Source organism: Pseudophryne corroboree, chromosome 3 (genome assembly GCF_028390025.1).
Source record: "Pseudophryne corroboree isolate aPseCor3 chromosome 3, aPseCor3.hap2, whole genome shotgun sequence".
NCBI lineage: Eukaryota > Metazoa > Chordata > Amphibia > Anura > Myobatrachidae > Pseudophryne > Pseudophryne corroboree.
This window is the reverse complement of record NC_086446.1, coordinates 750002383-750025070: the sequence shown is the minus strand read 5'-3', so window position 1 is coordinate 750025070 and position 22688 is coordinate 750002383. Positions and strand designations below refer to the sequence as shown.

At 46.6% G+C, this 22688-nt stretch overlaps 1 protein-coding gene across 3 annotated transcripts in view; it reads right to left on the bottom strand.

The window, feature by feature from the left end:
• Window positions 1–22688, bottom strand: part of MMS19 (MMS19 homolog, cytosolic iron-sulfur assembly component) — a 138837-nt gene continuing 116149 nt past the window's right edge. For 2 of the 3 annotated variants that reach the window (XM_063962338.1, XM_063962341.1), the window contains 4 exons: window positions 22507–22671; window positions 21940–21999; window positions 21724–21824; window positions 1–836 (listed from right to left, as the gene is read on the bottom strand). In XM_063962338.1, coding sequence (XP_063818408.1) covers window positions 809–836; window positions 21724–21824; window positions 21940–21999; window positions 22507–22671 — 354 coding nt within the window. In that variant the 3' untranslated portion in view covers window positions 1–808. Of the gene's footprint in view, window positions 837–21719; window positions 21825–21939; window positions 22000–22506; window positions 22672–22688 lie in introns of those variants that run through there. The other variant, XM_063962340.1, reaches the window with a different exon arrangement.

The window sequence follows — 22688 nt, the reverse complement described above, 5'->3', positions numbered from 1 at the left end:
TTGTACTTGACAAAGCAGCTAGCTTTAATGTAAACATTAATGATGCGAGTAGTTAAAATCGTCCAGAGCGGACGTGTAAAGTTTGTTTTATCTAATTGGTTTGCCAGTATGAACCAGTAACAGCAGTAATATTACCTCTGTGTTATATTGCAAAAATAGATGTGCAAAACAATTTAGGAGCAAGTTGCTGTTTTACACTGTACCTGTCGCCTCCGCCTTGTGGGAGCTGCTGCGGGACTACACATCCCAGCATGTCCTGCAGCAGTTTTGCTATCAGAACTGTTGCAGGGCATGCTGGGATCTAGTGATGTCGCTCAGGCACGGCAGGAGAACGATGCACTTTACAATGTAGTTCCTGGTTACTACTGAAGAGGGCGACATTCTTTCCAGCCGCGCACACTAACAAAAAATGTTCTTGAGGTTCCGCCGTAAAACCAGGCCACAAGGCTGGCATTCATTAAATCACATTACTATATAATATACATTATATATATAGATTTTATAGACTAGTTTCTTCTTCTAGATATGCGCGCTCATCTCCTACTGTAAACTTGTGCCAATACAGTCCAACCAACTCGCGCTGGTCAATGCAGCCTAATATTAAAATTAAAAGTAAATATGGAATGCAGTGGGAAAAAAAAAAAAAAAGATTCACATGTCCTCCGCCTGTGCCCCGCGGCACAGAGTGCACACGCGGGATAATCAGGATGACACTAGCGTTGTGACATTGGCGATCTACAGGTCAGTAAATTAGTGGCATCCAGGTTAGATTGTCTCCGTGCAAAATGAGTTAATTCCTACTGGACTCTCAGCTGCCAGCGCTTCCAATCAGGAACCTAGGAAATAAAAGAGACACAAAACCAGAGTAAGTCCAAGGATTTTAAATACACGGTTGGCAAAGCGGCTAGTGTATAGTTTAAGCCAAAACGCTATCATAAATAAGGGGGGCAGAGAACTAAAATTGCTTTTATTTCCAAATACCATCTTAAGTGCGAAAAAAAGGACTCCTGTAAGACGGTACATCGCCGTCTGTCTGATCAGTGACCACTCAGGATAGCCCAATAGATTTCTGAGACAGTGGGGTATATGCAATTGCGGTCGAATTCCCGAAAATGTCGAAAAACTGGACATTTTCGCCCAAAAATAAATTCGACAATGCAATTCAGTACTTTCCCTCAAAAAAAACGGACTTTACAAATTCGACTTTTTCAAATTCAACATTTGTCAAATTCGACATTTCTGCAATGGTACAAATGCGGCAATTCGCCAAAAGTATATTCAATTGAAGTTTGGAAATTCGACAACAGTGCTTTTAAACAGTAAATTCGTCATTTTCAATCCGCCACACTTTGGTGGCGGAATCTAATAAAAAAATTTGAAAACATGTTTTTTTGGTGTTTTTTTTATTGGTAATAGCATATCTATTTATATTAGAAGGGATTAGGTACATGGTTTGTCTATTTTGGAGGCACAAGTATTATTTATATATTTTTAAAAATATATATATTTTTTATTATTATTATTTTTTTTTTAATGGAATGGTAAAAATCAGAAAAAAAAATTACGTGGGGTCCCCCCTCCTAAGCATAACCAGCCTCGGGCTCTTCAAGCCGGTCCTGGTTCTAAAAATCCGGGGGGGGAAATGACAGGGGATCCCCCGTATTTTTAAAACCAGCACCAGGCTCTGCGCCTGGTGCAAAAAATACGGGGGACAAAAAGTAGGGGTCCCCCGTATTTTTTACACCAGCATCGGGCTCCACTAGCTGGACAGATAATGCCACAGCCGGGGGTCACTTTTATACAGCGGCCGTGGCATTAAATATCCAACTAGTCACCCCTGGCCGAGGTACCCTGAGGGAGTGGGGACCCCTTCAATCAAGGGGCCCCCGCCACCCAAGGGTGAAGCACGAGGCTGTCCCCCCCCCCCCCCCCCATCCAAGGGCTGCGGATGGGGGGCTGATAGCCTTGAGAAAATTGAAAGAATATTGTTTTTTTTCCAGTAGTACTACAAGTCCCAGCAAGCCTCCCCCGCAAGCTGGTACTTGGAGAACCACAAGTACCAGCATGCGGGAGAAAAACGTGCCTGCTGGTACCTGTAGTACTACTGAAAAAAAAATACCCAAATAAAAACAGGACACGCACACAGTGAGAGTAAAAATAAGAATTTACTTACCGATAATTCTATTTCTCGGAGTCCGTAGTGGATGCTGGGGTTCCTGAAAGGACCATGGGGAATAGCGGCTCCGCAGGAGACAGGGCACAAAAGTAAAGCTTTCCGATCAGGTGGTGTGCACTGGCTCCTCCCCCTATGACCCTCCTCCAAGCCAGTTAGGTACTGTGCCCGGACGAGCGTACACAATAAGGGAGGAATTTTGAATCCCGGGTAAGACTCATACCAGCCACACCAATCACACCGTACAACTTGTGATCTAAACCCAGTTAACAGTATGATAACAGCGGAGCCTCTGAAAAGATGGCTCACAACAATAATAACCCGATTTTTGTAACTATGTACAAGTATTGCAGATAATCCGCACTTGGGATGGGCGCCCAGCATCCACTACGGACTCCGAGAAATAGAATTATCGGTAAGTAAATTCTTATTTTCTCTATCGTCCTAGTGGATGCTGGGGTTCCTGAAAGGACCATGGGGATTATACCAAAGCTCCCAAACGGGCGGGAGAGTGCGGATGACTCTGCAGCACCGAATGAGAGAACTCCAGGTCCTCCTTAGCCAGGGTATCAAATTTGTAGGATTTTACAAACGTGTTTGCCCCTGACTAAATAACCGCTCGGCAAAGTTGTAAAGCCGAGACCCCTCGGGCAGCCGCCCAAGATGAGCCCACCTTCCTTGTGGAATGGGCATTTACATATTTTGGCTGTGGCAGGCCTGCCACAGAATGTGCAAGCTGAATTGTATTACACATCCAACTAGCAATAGTCTGCTTAAAAGCAAGAGCACCCAGTTTGTTGGGTGCATACAGGATAACAGCAAGTCAGTTTTCCTGACTCCAGCCGTCCTGGAACCTATATTTTCAGGGCCCTGACAACATCTAGCAACTTGGAGTCCTCCAAGTCCCTAGTAGGTGCAAGGCACCACAATAAGCTGGTTCAGGTGAAACACTGACACCACCTTAGGGAGAGAACTGGGGACGAGTCCGCAGCTCTGCCCTGTCCGAATGGACAAACAAATATGGGCTTTTTTGAGAAAAAAAAAACACCAATTTGACACTCGCCTGGTCCAGGCCAGGGCCAAGAACATGGTCACTTTTCATGTGAGATGCTTCAAATCCACAGATTTGACTGGTTTTAAACCAATGTGATTTGAAGAATCCCAGAACTACGTTGAGATCCCACAGTGCCACTGGAGGCACAAAAGAGGGTTGTATATGCAATACTCCCTTGACAAAGTTCTGGACTTCAGGAACTGAAGCCAATTCTTTCTGGAAGAAAATTGACAGGGCCGAAATTTGAACCTTAATGGACCCCAATTTGAGGCCCATAGACACTCCTGTTTGCAGGAAATGCAGGAATCGACCGAGTTGAAATTTCTTTGTGGGGCCTTCCTGGCCTCACACCACGCAACATATTTTCGCCACATGTGGTGATAATGTTGTGCGGTCACCTCCTTTCTGGCTTTGACCAGGGTAGGAATGACCTCTTCCGGAATGCCTTTTTCCCTTAGGATCCGGCGTTCCACCGCCATGCCAACAAACGCAGCTGCGGTAAGTCTTGGAACAGACATGGTACTTGCTGAAGCAAGTCCCTTCTTAGCGGCAGAGGCCCTAAGACCTCTGTAAACATCTCTTGAAGTTCCGGGTACCAAGTCCTTCTTGGCCAATCCGGAGCCATGAGTATAGTTCTTACTCCTCTACGTCTTATAATTCTCAGCACCTTAGGTATGAGAAGCAGAGGAGGGAACACATACACCGACTGGTACACCCACGGTGTTACCAGAACGTCCACAGCTATTGCCTGAGGGTCTCTTGACCTGGCGCAATACCTGTCCCGTTTTTTGTTCAGACGGGACGCCATCATGTCCACCTTTGGTATTTCCCAACGGTTTACAATCATGTGGAAAAAACTTCCCGATGAAGTTTCCACTCTCCCGGGTGGAGGTCGTGCCTGCTGAGGAAGTCTGCTTCCCAGTTTCCATTCCCGGGATGAAACACTGCTGACAGTGCTATCACATGATTTTCCGCCCAGCGAAAAGTCCTTGCAGTTTTTGCCATTGCCCTCCTGCTTCTTGTGTCGCCCTGTCTGTTTACGTGGGCGACTGCCGTGATGTTTTTCCCACTGGATCAATACCGGCTGACCTTGAAGCAGAGGTCTTGCTAAGCTTAGAGCATTATAAATTTACCCTTAGCTCCAGTATATTTATGTGGAGAAAAGTCTCCAGACTTGATCACACTCCCTGGAAATTTTTTCCTTGTGTGACTGCTCCCCAGCCTCTCGGGCTGGGCTCCGTGGTCACCAGCATCCAATCCTGAATGCCGAATCTGCGGCCCTCTAGAAGATGAGCACTCTATAACCACCACAGGAGAGACACCCTTGTCCTTGGATATAGGGTTATCCGCTGATGCATCTGAAGATGCGATCCGGACCATTTGTCCAGCAGATCCCACTGAAAAGTTCTTGCGTGAAATCTGCCGAATGGAATTGCTTCGTAGGAAGCCACCATTTTCTACCAGGACCCTTGTGCAATGATGCACTGTTTTTAGGAGGTTCCCGACTAGCTCGGATAACTCCCTGGCTTTCTCTTTCGGGAGAAACACCTTTTTCTGGACTGTGTCCAGAATCATCCCTAGGCACAGCAGACGTGTCGTCGGGATCAGCTGCGATTTTGGAATATTTAGAATCCACCCGTGCTGTTGTAGCAGTATCCGAGATAGTGCTACTCCTACCTCCAACTGTTCCCTGGACTATGCCCTTATCAGGAGATCGTCCAAGTAAGGGATAATTAAGACGCCTTTTCTTCGAAGAAGAATCATCATTTCGGCCATTACCTTAGTAAAGACCCGGGGTGCCGTGGACAATCCAAACGGCAGCGTCTGAAACTGATAGTGACAGTTCTGCACCACGAACCTGAGGTACCCTTAGTGAGAAGGGCAAATTTGGGACATAGAGGTAAGCATCCCTGATGTCCCGGGACACTATATAGTCCCCTTCTTCCTGTTCGTTATCACTGCTCTGAGTGACTCCATCTTGATTTGAACCTTTGTAAGTGTTCAAAAAATTTTTAGATTTAGAATAAGTCTCACCTAGCCTTCTGGCTTCAGTACCACAATATAGTGTGGAATAATACCCCTTTTCTTGTAGTAGGAGGGGTAATTTAATTATCACCTGCTGGGAATACAGCTTGTGAATTTTTTCCCATACTGCCTCCTTGTCGGAGGGAGACCTTGGTAAAGCAGACTTCAGGAGCCTGCGAAGGGGAAACGTCTCGACATTCCAATCTGTACCCCTGGGATACTACTTGTAGGATCCAGGGGTCCTGTACGGTCTCAGCGCCATGCTGAGAACTTGTCAGAAGCGGTGGAACGCTTCTGTTCCTGGGAATGGGCTGCCTGCTGCAGTCTTCTTCCCTTTCCTCTATCCCTGGGCAGATATGATCTTATAGGGACGAAAGGACTGAGGCTGAAAAGACGGTGTCTTTTTCTGCAGAGATGTGACTTAGGGTAAAAACGGTGGATTTTCCAGCAGTTGCCGTGGCCACCAGGTCCGATGGACCGACCCCAAATAACTCCTCTTCCTTTATACGGCAATACACCTTTGTGCCGTTTGGAATCTGCATCACCTGACCCCTGTCGTGTCCATAACATCTTCTGGCAGTTATGGACATCGCATTTACTCTTGATGCCAGAGTGCAAATATCCCTCTGTGCATCTCGCATATATAGAAATGCATCCTTTAAATGCTCTATAGTCAATAAAATACTGTCCCTGTCAAGGGTATCAATATTTTTAGTCAGGGAATCCGACCAAGCCACCCCAGCTCTGCACATCCAGGCTGAGGCGATCGCTGGTCGCAGTATAACACCAGTATGTGTGTATATACTTTTTATGATATTTTCCAGCCTCCTGTCAGCTGGTCCTTGAGGACGGCCCTATCTATAGACGGTACCGCCACTTGTTTTGATAAGCGTGTGAGCGCCTTATCCACCCTAAGAGGTGTTTCCCAACGCGCCCTAACTTCTGGCGGGAAAGGGTATACCGCCCATAATTTTCTATCGGGGGGAACCCACGCATCATCACACACTTTATTTAATTTATCTGATTCAGGAAAAACTATGGTAGTTTTTTCACATCCCACATAATACCCTCTTTTGTGGTACTTGTAGTATCAGAAATATGTAACACCTCCTTCATTGCCTTTAACGTGTGGCCCTAATAAGGAATACGTTTGTTTATTCACCGTCGACACTGGATTCAGTGTCCCTGTCTGTGTCTGTGTCGACCGACTAAAGTAAACGGGCGTTTTAAAAACCCCTGACGGTGTTTTTGAGACGTCTGGACCGGTACTAATTGTTTGTCGGCCGTCTCATGTCGTCAACCGACCTTGCAGCGTGTTGACATTATCACGTAATTCCCTAAATAAGCCATCCATTCCGGTGTCGACTCCCTAGAGAGTGACATCACCATTACAGGCAATTGCTCCGCCTCCTCACCAACATCGTCCTCCTACATGTCGACACACACGTACCGACACACAGCACACACACAGGGAATGCTCTGATAGAGGACAGGACCCACTAGCCCTTTGGAGAGACAGAGGGAGAGTTTGCCAGCACACACCAAAAACGCTATAATTATATAGGGACAACCTTATATAAGTGTTTTCCCTTATAGCATCTTTTTTATATATTTCTAACGCCAAATTAGTGCCCCCCCTCTCTGTTTTAACCCTGTTTCTGTAGTGCAGTGCAGGGGAGAGCCTGGGAGCCTTCCCTCCAGCCTTTCTGTGAGGGAAAATGGCGCTGTGTGCTGAGGAGATAGGCCCCGCCCCTTTTTCGGCGGCCTCGTCTCCCGCTCTTAACGGATTCTGGCAGGGGTTAAATATCTCCATATAGCCTCCGGAGGCTATATGTGAGGTATTTTTAGCCAAAATAGGTTTTCATTTGCCTCCCAGGGCGCCCCCCTCCCAGCGCCCTGCACCCTCAGTGACTGCCGTGTGAAGTGTGCTGAGAGGAAAATGGCGCACAGCTGCAGTGCTGTGCGCTACCTTTAGAAGACTGAGGAGTCTTCTGCCGCCGATTCTGGACCTCTTCTTATTTCAGCATCTGCAAGGGGGCCGGCGGCAAGGCTCCGGTGACCATCCAGGCTGTACCTGTGATCGTCCCTCTGGAGCTGATGTCCAGTAGCCAAGAAGCCAATTCATCCTGCACGCAGGTGAGTTCACTTCTTCTCCCCTAAGTCCCTCGTTGCAGTGATCCTGTTGCCAGCAGGACTCACTGTAAAATAAAAAACCTAAGCTAAACTTTTCTAAGCAGCTCTTTAGGAGAGCCACCTAGATTGCACCCTTCTCGGCCGGGCACAAAAATCTAACTGGCTTGGAGGAGGGTCATAGGGGGAGGAGCCAGTGCACACCACCTGATCGGAAAGCTTTACTTTTGTGCCCTGTCTCCTGCGGAGCCGCTATTCCCCATGGTCCTTTCAGGAACCCCAGCATCCACTAGGACGATAGAGAAACTTTATTTCACACATGTCGACACACACACATACTTACCTATGTTCACACGCCGACCTCTGTCCACTTGTCCAAGTAGAATCCACGTGTACCTGTGAATAAAATTATACTCACCTCAATCCAGTGTCCGGATCTTTTAAAATAATCCTCGTACTTGGCAAAACAACAAAACGAACACCCGGACTGAAAGGGGTCCCATGTTTACACATGGGATCCCTTTCCCCGAATGCAGAGACCCCCCCGTGACTGCTGTCACAGAAAGGTCTCTTAAGCCAATCAGGAAGCGCTACTTCGTGGCACTCTCCTGATTGGCTGGATGCGTATCTGCTGGCAGACAGCGCATCGCACAGCTCCCTCCATTAGTTTCAATGGTGGGAACTTTGCGGTCAGCGGTGGGGTTACCCGCGGGTGACCTCACCGCTGACCGCAAAGTTCCCACCATTGAATATAATGGAGAGGCTTTGCGATGCGCTGTCTGACAGCTCAGACGCGCATAGCCAATCAGAGTGCCAGGATGTTGCGCTCGCTGATTGGCTGAAGGAACCTTTCTGTGACAGCAGTCACGGGGGGGTCTCTGCATTCGGGGAAAGGGGTCCCATGTGTAAACATGGGACCCCTTTCAGTCCGTTTGGTCCGGGTGTTCGTTTTTTTTTTTGCCAAGTACGTGGATTATAATCCGGACACTGGATCAGGTGAGTATAATTTTATTCACAGGTACACGTGGATTCTACTTGGACAAGTGGGCAGAGGTCGGCGTGTGAACATAGGTAAGTATGTGTGTGTGTCGACATGTGTGAAATAAAGTTTTACTCTCACGGTGTGCGTGTCCTGTTTTTATTTGGGTATTTTTTTTCCATTAGAACTACAGGTACCAGCGGGCCCGTTTTTCTCCCGCATGCTGGTACTTGTGGTTCTCCAAGTACCAGCTTGCGGGGGAGGCTTGCTGGGACTTGTAGTACTACTGGAAAAAACAATATTCTTTCAATTTTCTCAAGGCTATCAGCCCCCCATCCGCAGCCCATAGGGGGGGGGGGGGGGGGGGGGGGAAGAGAACAGCCTCGGGCTTCACCCCTGGGTGACTGGGGGGGGGACCCCTTGATTGAAGGGGTCCCCACTCCCCCAGGGTACCCCGGCCAGGGGTGACTAGTTGGATATTTAATGCCACGGCCGCAGGGCGCTGTATAAAAGTGACCCCCGGCTGTGGCATTATCTGTCCAGCTAGTGGAGCCCGATACTGGCGTAAAAAATACAGGGGGACCCCTACTCTTTTTGTCCCCCGTATTTTTTGCACCAGCACCAGGCGCAGAGCCCGGTGCTGGTTTTAAAAATACGGGGGATCCCCTGTCATTCCCCCCCCCCCCCCCCGGATTTTTAGAACCAGGACCGGCTCGAAGAGCCCAAGGCTGGTTATGCTTTGGAGTGGGGACCCCACGCAATATTTTTTCTAGTTTTTTACCGTTTTTTTAAAAATCGGATCAAAATCCGTCAAATCGTTCGTTTTTTGACAGCGGGACTGTCGAATCCGTTTTTTATTGAATATGTTGAATCCCGGCACCCACTTGCCAGAATTCGACGGTCGAATTGTGTCGAATTAAAAAACGGACGAAAAATTGCCGCGATTCGCCGGTAATTGCATATACCCCAGTGTGTCTTAATCGCTACTGCGCCTCTGTTGTACACTCGGCTGGATGAACCACAGTGGGGGCAGACATAGTCTGGGCCCAAACAATATTCAGTCTTCCCAGAAAGACCGCACACCATGCGTGTGTCCTGCACATCTGTACTTTCTTTTTCATCCACTAGGGGTCACTAGAGTACTCTTGGGATATGGACAGGGCGTTAGCAGGATAGGCACATTTAAATCTATTTAAATCAGTAACTCTCCTCCCCCTCCATACTCCCAAGGTACCTGAGTGTTTTTTCATTTTTACTTTGACTTTATACTCACAATCCCTTGCTGGGGCAGCTATTGGCTTGTCTGCGCTCAGAGAGGAGCACCGCCATAGACCACAAGCAGCTCAGGTACTTTCACTGAGCTGCAGGAAGGAGCTGGACAGAGCTTACACCAGAAGCCCCGTCATAGCCTCCAACATCAGACTCAGGTAAGGCCTTTTATATGCTTTGCGGGGCGATCAGATCATGCTGCCGCCCCGCTGTGTGGGGACTGCTATATTTTTATTTCTATAATAAAACCTCCCCAGCCCAGCCACCTTATACCGCTGCTCGGCTCCCGCCCACTGATAGCACGGAAGGGGAGCTCGCTGTACCACTGGCTGCCCGCCGCCGCACCGCTCCCCAGCTCCCAGCCGCTGCCTGGCTCCAGCCCGCTGATGATAGCGGAAAGGAGCAGCGGAAAGGGAGCTCGCTGTTGGGATCCGACTACCGCTGGCTGCCCGCCACTCCCCAGCTCCCGGCCGCTGCCCGGCTCCCTCCCGCTGATAGTGCTGAAGGGGAGCTCGCAGCAGGTCCTATCGCACAGCTATAAGGCTGTAATTATCCTCACTCAGACAGCGCAGCTGCAGGGAAGAGATCGCTGGGGGAGGTTAATGGCCGCTGCAGCAGTATTACTAACTGCTTGTACACATATAACAGGCTATTAAGCCTATATTAATAAAACGGCAGGTTGTATTACTGTCTCTCTTAATGGGGTTATTACTGTAACATATACCGTAACATGTTTCATGTGTTATACATAGGTATGTAACCACATGGCAGGATGCCATTTTACTCAACTTCCTGCTTCTTCCAGGAAGTTTGCTGTCCTACAACACTCGGCCACCGGATGGAGCAGGCGTGTTAGTAGGAATTTTTGGACAGATCAGGTTTCAGATAGTGGCCACGTGCACTGCACTTCGGCTGTATACACACTTTAGTAACAATTTTACTGAGTCGTGGGACTTGTCTGTCTTTGTCTATTTGTTGTCTGTGTACATAGTGAGTAAGGCACCTGCAAAATCAAAAAAGCAGCTTAGCTGCAATGTCTGTCCGAGTGTGTTACCTGATGGATCTACCACATGCACAGTATGTTTTGTAAATACAGCTACAAATACGATTTCTTCTCCTGACCCTCAATGGGCAAGGCTGGCGGATGTAATGTCTGGTTTACAATCGGAATTGGCCGCTGCTCGAAAGGAGCGTGAGACGGCTAGATCGGAGGCTCGGGTGAGACCGCCAAAGATACCGGAAGGGTCTCGGGACATGTCTAGGACCTTGCAAAGGTCCAAGTCTAGTTCGGGTCACAAAAGATAGTTATCATTTGTCTTATAATTTACCAGTTCTGCTATGTTGCATTCTGACGATTCAATGCCAGACCTCACATCGCAAGATGAACATGAGGAAGGTGAGGTGGGCCAGGAGTCAGATAGTGAGGATATTGACAGCCCGGGCATTGATAATTTCATCAGGGCGGTACATCAGACTCTGAATTTTACAGAGACTGAAGAACCTCGTTCAAATGATGGTGTTATTTGCTAAACGACAGATCTCCGGTGTGTCTCTTAATAAGCAGTTAAAGGCATGGAAGAATCCGGATAAACAGTTTTTTTGTACCTCGCCGGTTTCTGTCTAGTTTCCAGAGTCGGTGACATCTAAATGGGAGAATCCTCCGATGGTGGATTCGTCAGTGTCAAAACTTTCTAAAAAGTTAATCATTCCAGTACCAACTGCTACTACGCTTAAAGACCCGTCAGAGCGTAAACTAGACGCTATGCTAAAGTCAATGTATACAGCAGCAGGGGTGCTGCTTAGACCTGCTTTTGTTGGAATTTGGGTAAATAAGGCTGTAATTACATGGATAACACAGCTCAGGTCGGCCCTACAAGATGACCACTTTATACTTCTCGCTGATCACATCTGTGTTTCTGCTGAGTATCTATGTACAGCTTCTTCTTTTTTTTTTTTTTTTTTTTAATTCAACAATTTTTATTAGATTTTTATATAGAAATACAATAAACAGGGAAGACCTTCATGGTACAGACAAACCAAAGACCGGAGAGAAACCGGTATAATTACAGTGTTCCAACGTAAAGTGCTTTTAAATCACATCAGTGAAATCAACAAATACATATATGGTCGGTAGCTGTGGGCTTGGGTAAAGGCAAAGGATGGACAATCTTAATCTACATGAGGTCTAAGAAATGATGAAAACGGTACCCGTTTGCGTCCCAGCATACGAAATTATCATATACCCAAGGTCAAGCACCTAGTTTTACCTGAGAGTTCACATAACATCAATATACCAGAGAGGTCAATGAAGACAGACAGGGGGGGGGGGGGGAACAAATGGGGAAGACAATACAAGTATGATCAGTTCCTGAATGAGTAACGGCCAAAGACATCTTAATTAAGAATAATAAAAAGGCATTTCCGGCATGGTTAGCCATTCTAACCAAAGAGAAGGTTCAGTATCTAATTGGCTTCGGACTAAACATACAGCGTGGGGTATTAAAATTAGTATGATTACATTTCCTAGGCAAGGAACAGGAGGTCTCAAAGGAACAGAACATAGGCCTAAGTTATCAATAGGCCCTATCGATTTGTCTATATAGGTACCACTTTGTGGTCTCAAATAATTTATAGATGAAAGATTGTATGTCCGGATCTAAAGCATCAATGTACCTCTCCCACTTCTTGGCAAACCGCCTGACCCCCATTTCTATGTCAGGAAGAGTAGCACGCCTCTCAAAATAAATAATTCGGAGGGTCATGTGTTTTACAGCCATCAAAGAAGGGGTAGACGGTTTGATCCAATTATTAAGAATTTGTTTCTTGGCAATTGTCAAAATGACAGATTACCGGAGCAATATCTCTATCTTCAGGCCCAACAGACCATTCTCTAAAATCAAGTAGCAAACAAGCCTTAGGACATTTTATTAACTGTAAGTTAAATACTGTGTTGAGATAAGCGACCACCTTATACCAAAACTTAGATATTTTCCGGCAAGACCACATATTGTGGTACAAGGTTGGACTCTGCGCAGTACATCTGATGCAACAGCCAGTGTCGTCTGGGACCATGTGTGCCCTCTGATTAGGTGCTATATATGCCCTTTGGAGCGTTTTCAAGTGCACCTCTTGCAAAGAGGCAGAATATAAGGACTTAAAAATGGGTAAAATGTTATCTAATAAGTCAGCGCTCGATCCCATATTGGGGATATCTCTGGACCATGAGGACAGCGCGGGTTCCCAGAGCCGGTCTCTATATGAGACCCTAAAGGTGTTTCTGAAATAATTAAGATGGTAAGGACAATCTTTAGTGAGCACCATTAGGGTGCGCAGCGGGTCTGTGGTAGCCTCAGAAATCATAGGATGAGACTGGGATTGAGCAAAATGCCTAGCCTGTAGGTACATAAAAAATTCCCGGTGGGATATACCAAACTTTATTTGGATGTCACAGAAAGAAAGCACTGCGTTGCCTCCTGGGTCATATATGTCTCTAATAGCTGCGATCCCCTTTTCTCTCCAACTCAAAAAATGTGTGTTATCAAGGCCAGGAAGGAAACATGGGTTACCCCAGAACGTAGTGTGAAGAGAGGTGTCAGGTTTTCTCTGTGCTTTAGTGTGTGTGGCCTGCCATGCTCGATATGTATGCCAAAACAAAATATTCTGTTTTATCCCAGATGGGAGGCGGGAGTTCGGGGTGTGTAAGAGTGCAGCAGGGGAGAAAGGGTGAAATACAGCCAGTTCAAGTGTCAGGTTCGTAAATACTGATCTGCCCCAAAGACAGTCTGTGATATACCTGTACATTGCTGCTCTACTAAATAGGACTGGATCCGGGATTCCCATACCTCCCTCTTCACGTAATAGCTGCAATCTAGCGTAGGGGACTCTTGGTCGTTTTCCGGCCCATAGAAATCTAGTGAAACATTGCTTAAGGAAAAGGACATCTTTCTCAACGAGGGCAATAGGGAGCATAAGCAGGAAATAAGCAATCTTGGGAAATATCACAGATTTAATAACCTCTGCACGACCCATAAGAGATAAGGGCAGGGACGCCCAGTCAGTAAGTATTTTAGACACCTTGGACAAAATAGGACCAAAATTAATCGCATATAGATCCGGGAGAGAAGTAGGAATCTGAACTCCTAAATATTTAAGACTATCTCGGGTAACTGGGAATCGGGACAGGACAGGGTGTGATGGAAAGAGGGAGGAGTCCCCTGAAAGGAGGAGGAGCTCGGATTTGGATATATTAATCTTGTATCCCGCAAAAGAACCAAATTGTTCAATCAGGGAGACAATCGCAGGGATGGACGTATCAGGATGGGAAATAAATAGCAGCATGTCGTCGGCATACAGTGATAATTTTACCGTGGTGTCCATGATTTTTATGCCTGCAAATTCGGGAGAGTTTCTCAGGGAAACAGCTAAGGCAAATAATAAAGGTGACAAGGGGCAGCCCTGTCGTGTGCCACTCTGGATAAGGAAAGGGGAAGAGAGAATACTATTCCCCAAAACTTGAGTGGAGGGAGATTCATATAGACGGGAAATAAGAGAGACAAAGTCCTCTGGTGCACCAAAGCGATGGAGCGTTTCATACAGATGGTCCCAGGTGACCAGGTCGAACGCCTTTTCGGCATCAATGGATAATAATACATTAGTATCCGTGGGTTTGGAAAGCTGAAAGGCCTGCATAACAGTCAAGACCTTTCGGATGTTGCTCACTGATTGCCGACCCCAGACAAATCCAGTCTGGTCCGTATGCACTATGTCAGGGACTATGAATTTGAGTCTATTTGAGAGGATTTTAGTGAATAATTTATAATCCGTGTTTAAAAGGGAGATCGGACGATAAGAGCTGGGCGACTCAGGATCCCGGCCAGGCTTCGGGATAACCTTTATGACGGCTGAATTAAAATATTGGGGCAAGGAAGCACCCTGCATAAAAGAATTAAATAAGACAGAAAGAGGTTCGCACAGTCTAGTAGATAGAATTTTATAGTAGTCATTGGCAAAACCGTCAGGACCCGGAGTCTTCCCAGCCTTCAGTCCACCTATTGCTAGAGAAACTTCCTCAGTGGTGATAGGTGCAAGAAGAGAGGTACAGTGCGACTCTGACATTTGAGGCAGATCAGTAGAAGACCAAAAGCTAGACTTGTGTGTCTGGTTGATAATAGGACGTGCATAAAGAGTGGAATAGAAAGACTGTAGCACCTCAGCAATCTCGGCCGAGGTCCGTACTCTGTCTCCACCATGGGTGAGCAGAGAGTGAATGACCACTTTAGGGTGTCTGCCCTTTAATAAACGTGATAACAGTTTGCCAGACTTGTTGCCATATCTGTAAATGCTACAGTCTCTTGAAAATGAATATTTCTCTTCCAATTGAGAAAGGAGGGTATCGAACAGTGTTTTTTGTGTAAGGTACCGTTCTCTAGTAGAAGGGGAGGGGGAGGACTTAAATTCCTGGAAAGCGAGAGTGAGAGCCGCCTGGGCTTCCAAATATTGTGAATTGAAATCTAAATCCCTTTTTTTACTATAGGAAATAATGTGTCCCCGGATAACTGATTTTGACGCCTGCCAGAAAAGAGCAGGATCATCGCTCAGAGTTTCTCCATTGTGCATATGATAATCCAGCCACGCTGCATCTAATGAGGAGCAGAATTTTAGAGAGCCACTTAAATGAGAGGGGAAGTGCCAGGAGCGGAATGGGGATTTTTCTGAAAGGAGCATCAATTTCATCCAGCATAGAGCATGATCTGAAATACAGATATTCTCAATTTTTGAGTCAGCCACTTTTGAGAAAAGGGATTCAGATAACAGCAGATAATCAATCCTCGAGAACGTGTAGTGCGCAGCTGAGACATGTAAACTCCCTTTCTAATGGATAGCATGCGCGCCACACATCCACTAAGGACAGCTGCGAGCAAATATAGGGGATACCAATACGCGGTAACGAGGGGGAGTGCGGGGGGGAGGGGATTTATCCATGGTTGAAGAAGAATATATATTAAAATCTCCACCCAGTATTATGGGAATTTCAGAGTAACTTAGTAGCTTAGTGACCATGTTCGTATAGAATTGCCTAGAGTACTGATTAGGGGCATAAATATTACAAAGTAGGAACCTGGAGGCATACAATGTGACATCTGCCAATACATACCTACCCTGAGTGTCATCTATAATAGCGTGGACAGAGATAGGGACCGTGTGTCGTGCTAATATAATCACTCCTCTAGCCTTAGAAGAGAAGGAGGAAGAGGCTACCACAGACCAACCCATAGTGTTCAGTTTTACCACCTCATTTGGCATAAGGTGAGATTCCTGAATGAAAACAACATCCATGCCCACCTTCCGAAGATAGAGCAAAATCTTTCTGCGTTTAGCTGGGGAGTCGATTCCTCCCACATTCCACGTGCCTACACTCAGACTAGCCATGCATCAAATGACCTGGGAGAACCTGAAAACATGCACAGTAACCACAATATCTACAGCCGTTGAGAAACAAATACCAAACATACCGGGGTGGACACATAAGGAAAAGAAGGGGAGGGGGAGAAGAAAAGAAGAACAAATACATAGAAAACACAGAATATAACATTAAAATTGTGAAAGAAAGTCCTGCTAAGGACGATCATAACTTCAGAAAACAAGAACAACCGGTTCGAGCAAGCACAGAGGCCGTCATAGACCACCACTGAGCCAGCCAGAATTTGATAACCTGAGAAAAAAAAGTGAGGGAGGGGGCGCCCTTACCCACCCTCGGCAACATATTATATGAAGATATATCTTTAGAAAATTAACCAGAAAATATCAGAGCACACAGAGCATGTTACAGAAAAAGAAAAATGCAGCCTGTCACATAAATAAAAGGATGGAAATATCTCCTCTAAACATATGTAAACATTCTAGAAAGATTGCATTTCCAGGAGAAAACAGCAGATGTATAAGAAAAATCTAAAACATAAAACAAAGAAAAATGGTTCGGCCCGTTGTGTAAGACCAAATGCTCTTTTGTGGGGAAAAACACCTGCGGCAGCTTCTACCGCAATAATTAAATTATATTTGATTGGCGGGCATCGCCAGAAACAGATAAGTCCAGGAGCAATACTCAGCCATCCCTCTCCAGGGTGTAGTCCACCTGAGAGGAGTCGTCATCTGCCTGGGAGGCCTCGGAAACATAAGCCTCTGCATCTGCAAGATTTGTAAAGTCTCGAAAAGAATTTCCATCAAACAGACGTAGTCTTGCAGGGAAGAGCAGAGCAAATTTTTTATTCGCCTTTACCAAACGAGAGCAAAGGGGGGTAAATTCTCGACGGGCCCGGGAAACCTCCGCGGAGTAGTCCTGGAAAATGGCCAAACGAGCTCCCTCCCATTGTAAATTTCTATGCTTCCTGGATGCCGACCATATTGCCTCCTTATGGAGAAAGTTCAGACATTTAAATATGACCACACGTGGTCTGCTATTAGGTGCAGAGCGTGGGGGACCCAGTCTGTGGGCTCTCTCAATAACTAAGCCGGTGCATTCATCTTGGATATGCAGTAAATCAAGGAGGGACGTTTGCAAAAACAGAGTCAAATCAGGACCTTTCAGTGACTCAGGGAGCCCCAGTACCCGAAGATTCGATCTCCTCGATCTATTTTCAAGATCATCAACCTTGTTCAGCAGTTGAAAGTGAGATTTCTGGAGCTCATCTTATCTGTGCTTAAGATCCCCAACATCCTGAAAAGTCTCCCCCAGCCTTTGTTCATTTGTAAGAACAGTCTTGGTGAGCTGCTTGATTTGGGATTTTAGATCTTTTACTGCCTGCTGCATTTTAACAGCATGTGCATCCATGATAGGCTCCATGGCATCCCTAACAGCTCTTACTACATCAGCATAAGTCACTGGAGAGACAGGGGTACAGTCAGGCTCACCTGAGGGAGAAGTGTGTTTTGCAGAAGCTTGTTTGGTGCTGCCAGCAGCCTGCAGACTCGTTTGTGAGTTAGATGCGGCGGCCATCTTGGATTCTCCCGGCCGTCTTTCAGACCTCGATCTTTGGACTTTAGGGGGCATAGGGGAGGACAGAAATCTCTCCATCCAGTTCTCTACACCTTCCCACTGGTATTGTGCGACCGGCGCGGAGAAAAGCCGTGAATTAGAGGCGCTGTGTGCTCCGGTTGCCGAGGGTGCAGGAGAGCTGCAGCAATCAGCTTCTCCTCACATGGGCGCCGGAACCGGAAGTCCTATGTACAGCTTCTATGGACGTCGGCCAGGTTAGTTCTCGCCTTTCAGCTTCACTAGTTGCGGCACGATGTGCACTCTGGCTGCGTTCTTGTCAGGCGGATGCAGAGTCCAAACGAGGAATAGAAGCATTGCCTTATGCTGGAGAGATGTTGTTTGGTCCTGAATTGGACAAATGGATTTCTCAGGCCACTGGGGGAAAGTCTGTTTTCCTACCATTGCCTACACAGGCTCCTAAACAAAAATTTTCAGGTCCAGCTTTCAAATCCTTTAGACCTCAATCCTTTCGAGGCTGTGCTAGAGGAACAACCACACACAGTAGACGTAGTAGAGGACGTGGTTTTCAACAAACCACCAAACGTCGTCAGGACGCGAATACCACCGACAAGCCAGTGGCATGACGGGCTCCCAGCCCATCTCGGATCTTCAGTTGTGGGGGCACGCTTTCAGATGTTACATTTGGCGTGGTTTCAGAAATCCACAAATGGGTGGATCCGCAATTTAGTGTTAAAAGGTTACAAAATAGTTCGATTGTCTCCTACCAAAGTGCTTTTTCAAGACAGGTCTGCCTGTGTCAGAAGACAAGAGGGCGGTTCTGCAGATCGCGATTCAGCAGTTTTGATCCCGATCCCAGTTCACCAACAGGGTCAAGGTTATTTTTCCAGTCTTTTTGTAGTACCAAAGCCGGATGGCTCTGTCAAACCGATATTGAACCTAAAGGAGCTCAATCAGTAAGTCACTTACTACAGATCCAAGATGGAATCCCTGCGGTCAGTAATTGCAGGTTTAGAGCCACAGGAATTCATGATTGCGCTGGATCTCAAGGATGCGTACCTCCACATTCCAATTTGGCCACCGCATCAAATGTACTTAAGGTTTGCAGTACAGCAAAACCATTATCAATTTCAGGCTCTACTGTTTGGCCTCTCGTCAGCGCCTCGGGTATTCACCAAAGTGATGTCTGTGATGATAGCTCATCTCAGATCCCTGGGAGTGATAATAGTTCCATACTTCATACTATCTGCTCATCAAAGCTCCGTCTCAACAGATACTCCTTTAGCATGCCTTACTGACGTACAATGTACTAGTTCAACACGGTTGAATTGTCAACTTCAAGAAATCAAACCTGATTCTGTCTAAAAGACTTCAATTCCTAGGAATGATTCTCGATACGGTGGATCGAAGAATTTACTTGCCAGAACAGAAGGTACAGAGTATTCGTCATCTGGTACAGTTGGTGCTCAAGCCACGCACAGTCTCGGTGCATTTGTGCATTCGACTATAAGGAAAGATGGTGGCGTCTTTCGAAGCGCTCCAGTTCGGACGATTTCACTCACGTCCTATCACTACTCTGGTGGCTCCAAGTACACAATCTCACCGCAGGGAAAAGGTTCGGCGTCTGGAATTGGATAATTCCAACGACTGATGCGAGTCTCAGAGGTTGGGGAGCTGTGGTCCAAAATTGTCAGCTTAAGGGTCTCTGGTTAGATCACGAAAGATTGCTGTCAATAAATGTCCTGGAACTCAGGGCAATTTACAACACGCTGCGACAAGCAGTTCACATGCTCCGGTCTCAGACTGTCCAGGTGCAGTCAGACAATGCGACGGCAGTCGCATACATCAACAAACAAGGAGGAACGAGAAGCCGCATGGCAATGCGGGAAGTAGCTCGAATCCTCAATTGGGCGGAATACCACCAGGTGATATTGTCGGCAGTGTTCATTCCGGGAGTGGACAACTGGGAGGTGGATTATCTCAGCCGTCAGGATTTTCAGCCAGGAGAATGGGCATTAAATCCAGAAGTATTTCACATGTTGGTCCAGCAGTGGGGTTACCCACAGGTGGATCTAATGGCATCTCGCCAAAATCATCAAACACCCCAGTATGTGTCCAGAACATGAGATCCAAAGGCAGTGGCAGTGGATGCTCTCACAATCGCGTGACCGTACAGCCTCGTGTATCTGTTTCCACCGTTTCTGCAGCGGATCAAAGGAGAGTCCACCACAGTCATACTGGTGGCGCCTCATTGGCCTCAGAGCATGGTTCTCGGATCTCCGCGGGCTACTCGCAGACGATCCTTGGCCGCTCCCGCTACGTCCGGACCTGTTACAACAGGGTCCGTTCCTTTACCCCAATTTAGCGCGGCTGCGTTTGACAGGGTGGCTGTTGAAACCGCCCTCTTAAGAAGAGAGGGCATTCCGGAAATCGGTTATACCAGCCATGTTACATGCTAGGAAGCCAGTTACGGCAGCTCATTATGGCGTGCCTATATAGGTTAGTGTGAAGCTCGGAAGTTTCCGACATCATCTTTCAAGTTATCCCGTCTTTTGCTATTTTTACAGACTGGGTTAGATGGAGGCCTACGTTTATCTACACTAAAGGTGCAGGTCTCTGCCTTGTCAATTTACTTTCAAAGGCGTTTGGCTCTTTTGCCAACTGTACACACCTTCCTGCAAGGTGTCCTCAGAGTACAACCTCCATTTATACCACCTACAGCGCATTGGGACTTGAATCTGGTTTTAGATTTTTTACAGTCTTCAAATTTTGAACCCTTACAACAAGTGGATGTTAAGTTTCTCACTTGGAAACCAGTATTTCTGCTAGCCTTAGCCTCAGCAGGGCGTGTTTCAGAATTGGGTTCCTTGTCATGCAAGCCGCCGTATTTGGTGTTTCATGATGATAGAGCGGAACTTCGGACGAATCCCACTTTCTTACCAAAGGTTGTATCTTCTTTTCACATCAATTAACCAATCGTAGTTCCTGTGTTATCAGAAAGTGCAGGAAGTCCAACTACTTTGGATGTGGTACGAGCGTTACGCGTTTATGTAGCCCGAACGTCTACAGTACGTTAAAAGGATAAATTGTTCTCTATGATGCAGTCAAGATGGATTGGCCAGCTTCCAAACAGACCTTGTCCAGGTGGATTAAGCTGACCATACGTCAGGCTTACCTTAATGCTAGTCTACAACCGCCTGCATCAGTAACAGCTCATTCCACACGTTCTGTGGGAACTTCATGGGCAGCAGGTCGTGGGGCCTCTACGACGCAGCTTTGCCGTGCGGCTACATGGTCATCAGTACACACGTTTGTGCGCTTTTACAAGTTTGATACGTTTGCGGCATCAGCATCTAGCTTTGGCCGTCTAGTGTTACAGGTGCCAAACAGCTCTCCCGCCCAAGGGGGAAACTTTGGTAAGTCCCAAGAGTACTCCAGTGACCCCTAGTGAATAAAAGAGAAAATAGGATTTTGGTACTTACCAGATAAATCCTTTTCTTTGAATCCACAGAGGGCACTGGACGCCCACCCAGAGCAGTTTTTACCTGTCTTGTGATAAGTTTAGTGGATCTTATGGTAAAACATTCTCACAGACTGGTTCAAATGTTCAGGTGATAACGTAATGGACAACTAAACAGTTTGCACAATAATCGATATGTGTCATATTCATTGTCCGTTATGTTATAATGTTAGAAGTAATTCTCTATCGTTCATCTTCTCTATCGCTCCTGTTCGGCTCAATAAAAAACTCTGAGGTACCTTGGGAGTATGGAAAGGGAGGAGAGTTACTAATTTAAATATTTAAATGTGCCTATCCTGCTAACGCCCCGTCCATATCCTAAGAGTACTCCAGTGCCCCCTGTGAATTCAAAGAAAAGGATTTATCTGGTAAGTACCAAAATCCTATTTTATATCTCAAACAGGCGCTCAATGTCAATTCTGGATCACCGTTTCCGCATCAGCTCAACCTAATGTACTTAGTGCATAAAAACCACAATAAGATAAACTTTGATAGGACTAAACAGACTTATTGAGACAACTACATAAAATAGCTGTAATGCAATAAACACAAATAAAACCTGGTTTTCAGGTCTGTAACTTACCACTGGCAGCGTGCCTCCACCGCCCCTTTCCGAACAAATCTCTTCTTATCATCCAGTGGTTTGGCTAAGGCACGGATCACTTGCTGCTTATAAGGCAGGAGCTGTGGGGAAACGTTTTCTCAGTCCCCATGTACATCAGTGATGGCATATTCATTTTATGGCTGAATGGGTATCATCAGAATTAGATAATGAAACAGAATATAACAGGAGAGTTACCATAGGCACGGGGAGCTTTGTTAGGGCCAGCATACACTTCAAGGCTGTAATCCGCACTGCCTGAAAACGCAAAGATTACACATGAAAATTATGCATGGGAGGAAAAAAAAAGCAAATGGACAGATCACCTACATACAGCGGAGGCTGCCACTTTGTGAGCTGGACTACTAATCAAGAAAATCCAACTTTATTCATGCTGTCTAGTGATACAACAGGGAGGCCAAGCCATCCGTGATGTCACTGGTAACTCGTGAAGAGATGTGCTTCCACAAAATGGCAGCCTCCAGCAAGTGGAGACAACAAGAACATGATCTTCAAACAGCACATTAAAAACAATACAAAATAGCCTCTAGAGCAGGAGTATTCAACATGCGGCCCTCCAGCTACTGTGCATCTACACATTCCAGCACACCTTGCCACAGTGTTGCTATTAGGGCATGCTAAAACTGTGGCAGGACATGCTGTGTAGTTCCACAGCAGCTTAAGGGCCGCACGTTGAATACACCTGCCCCAGAAGATCTGAGAGGATGGCATGTGGACCGAAGTCTAGAAGTCTGTCTGGCCTACCATGTTGGGGCTTGACGTCAGGCTCAGGAGCTTTGTGATGAGGGTATCTATGTGGACATTCAGGATTTCGGCAGCATCCAGTAGTAAAGGCTCCAGGCAGGTCAGTGTGGACAGCTGAACGCCATGGTCAGGGCAGGATAAGGCCTCGAGAAGCAGAGATAGCAGCTACGTAGGAAGAGATA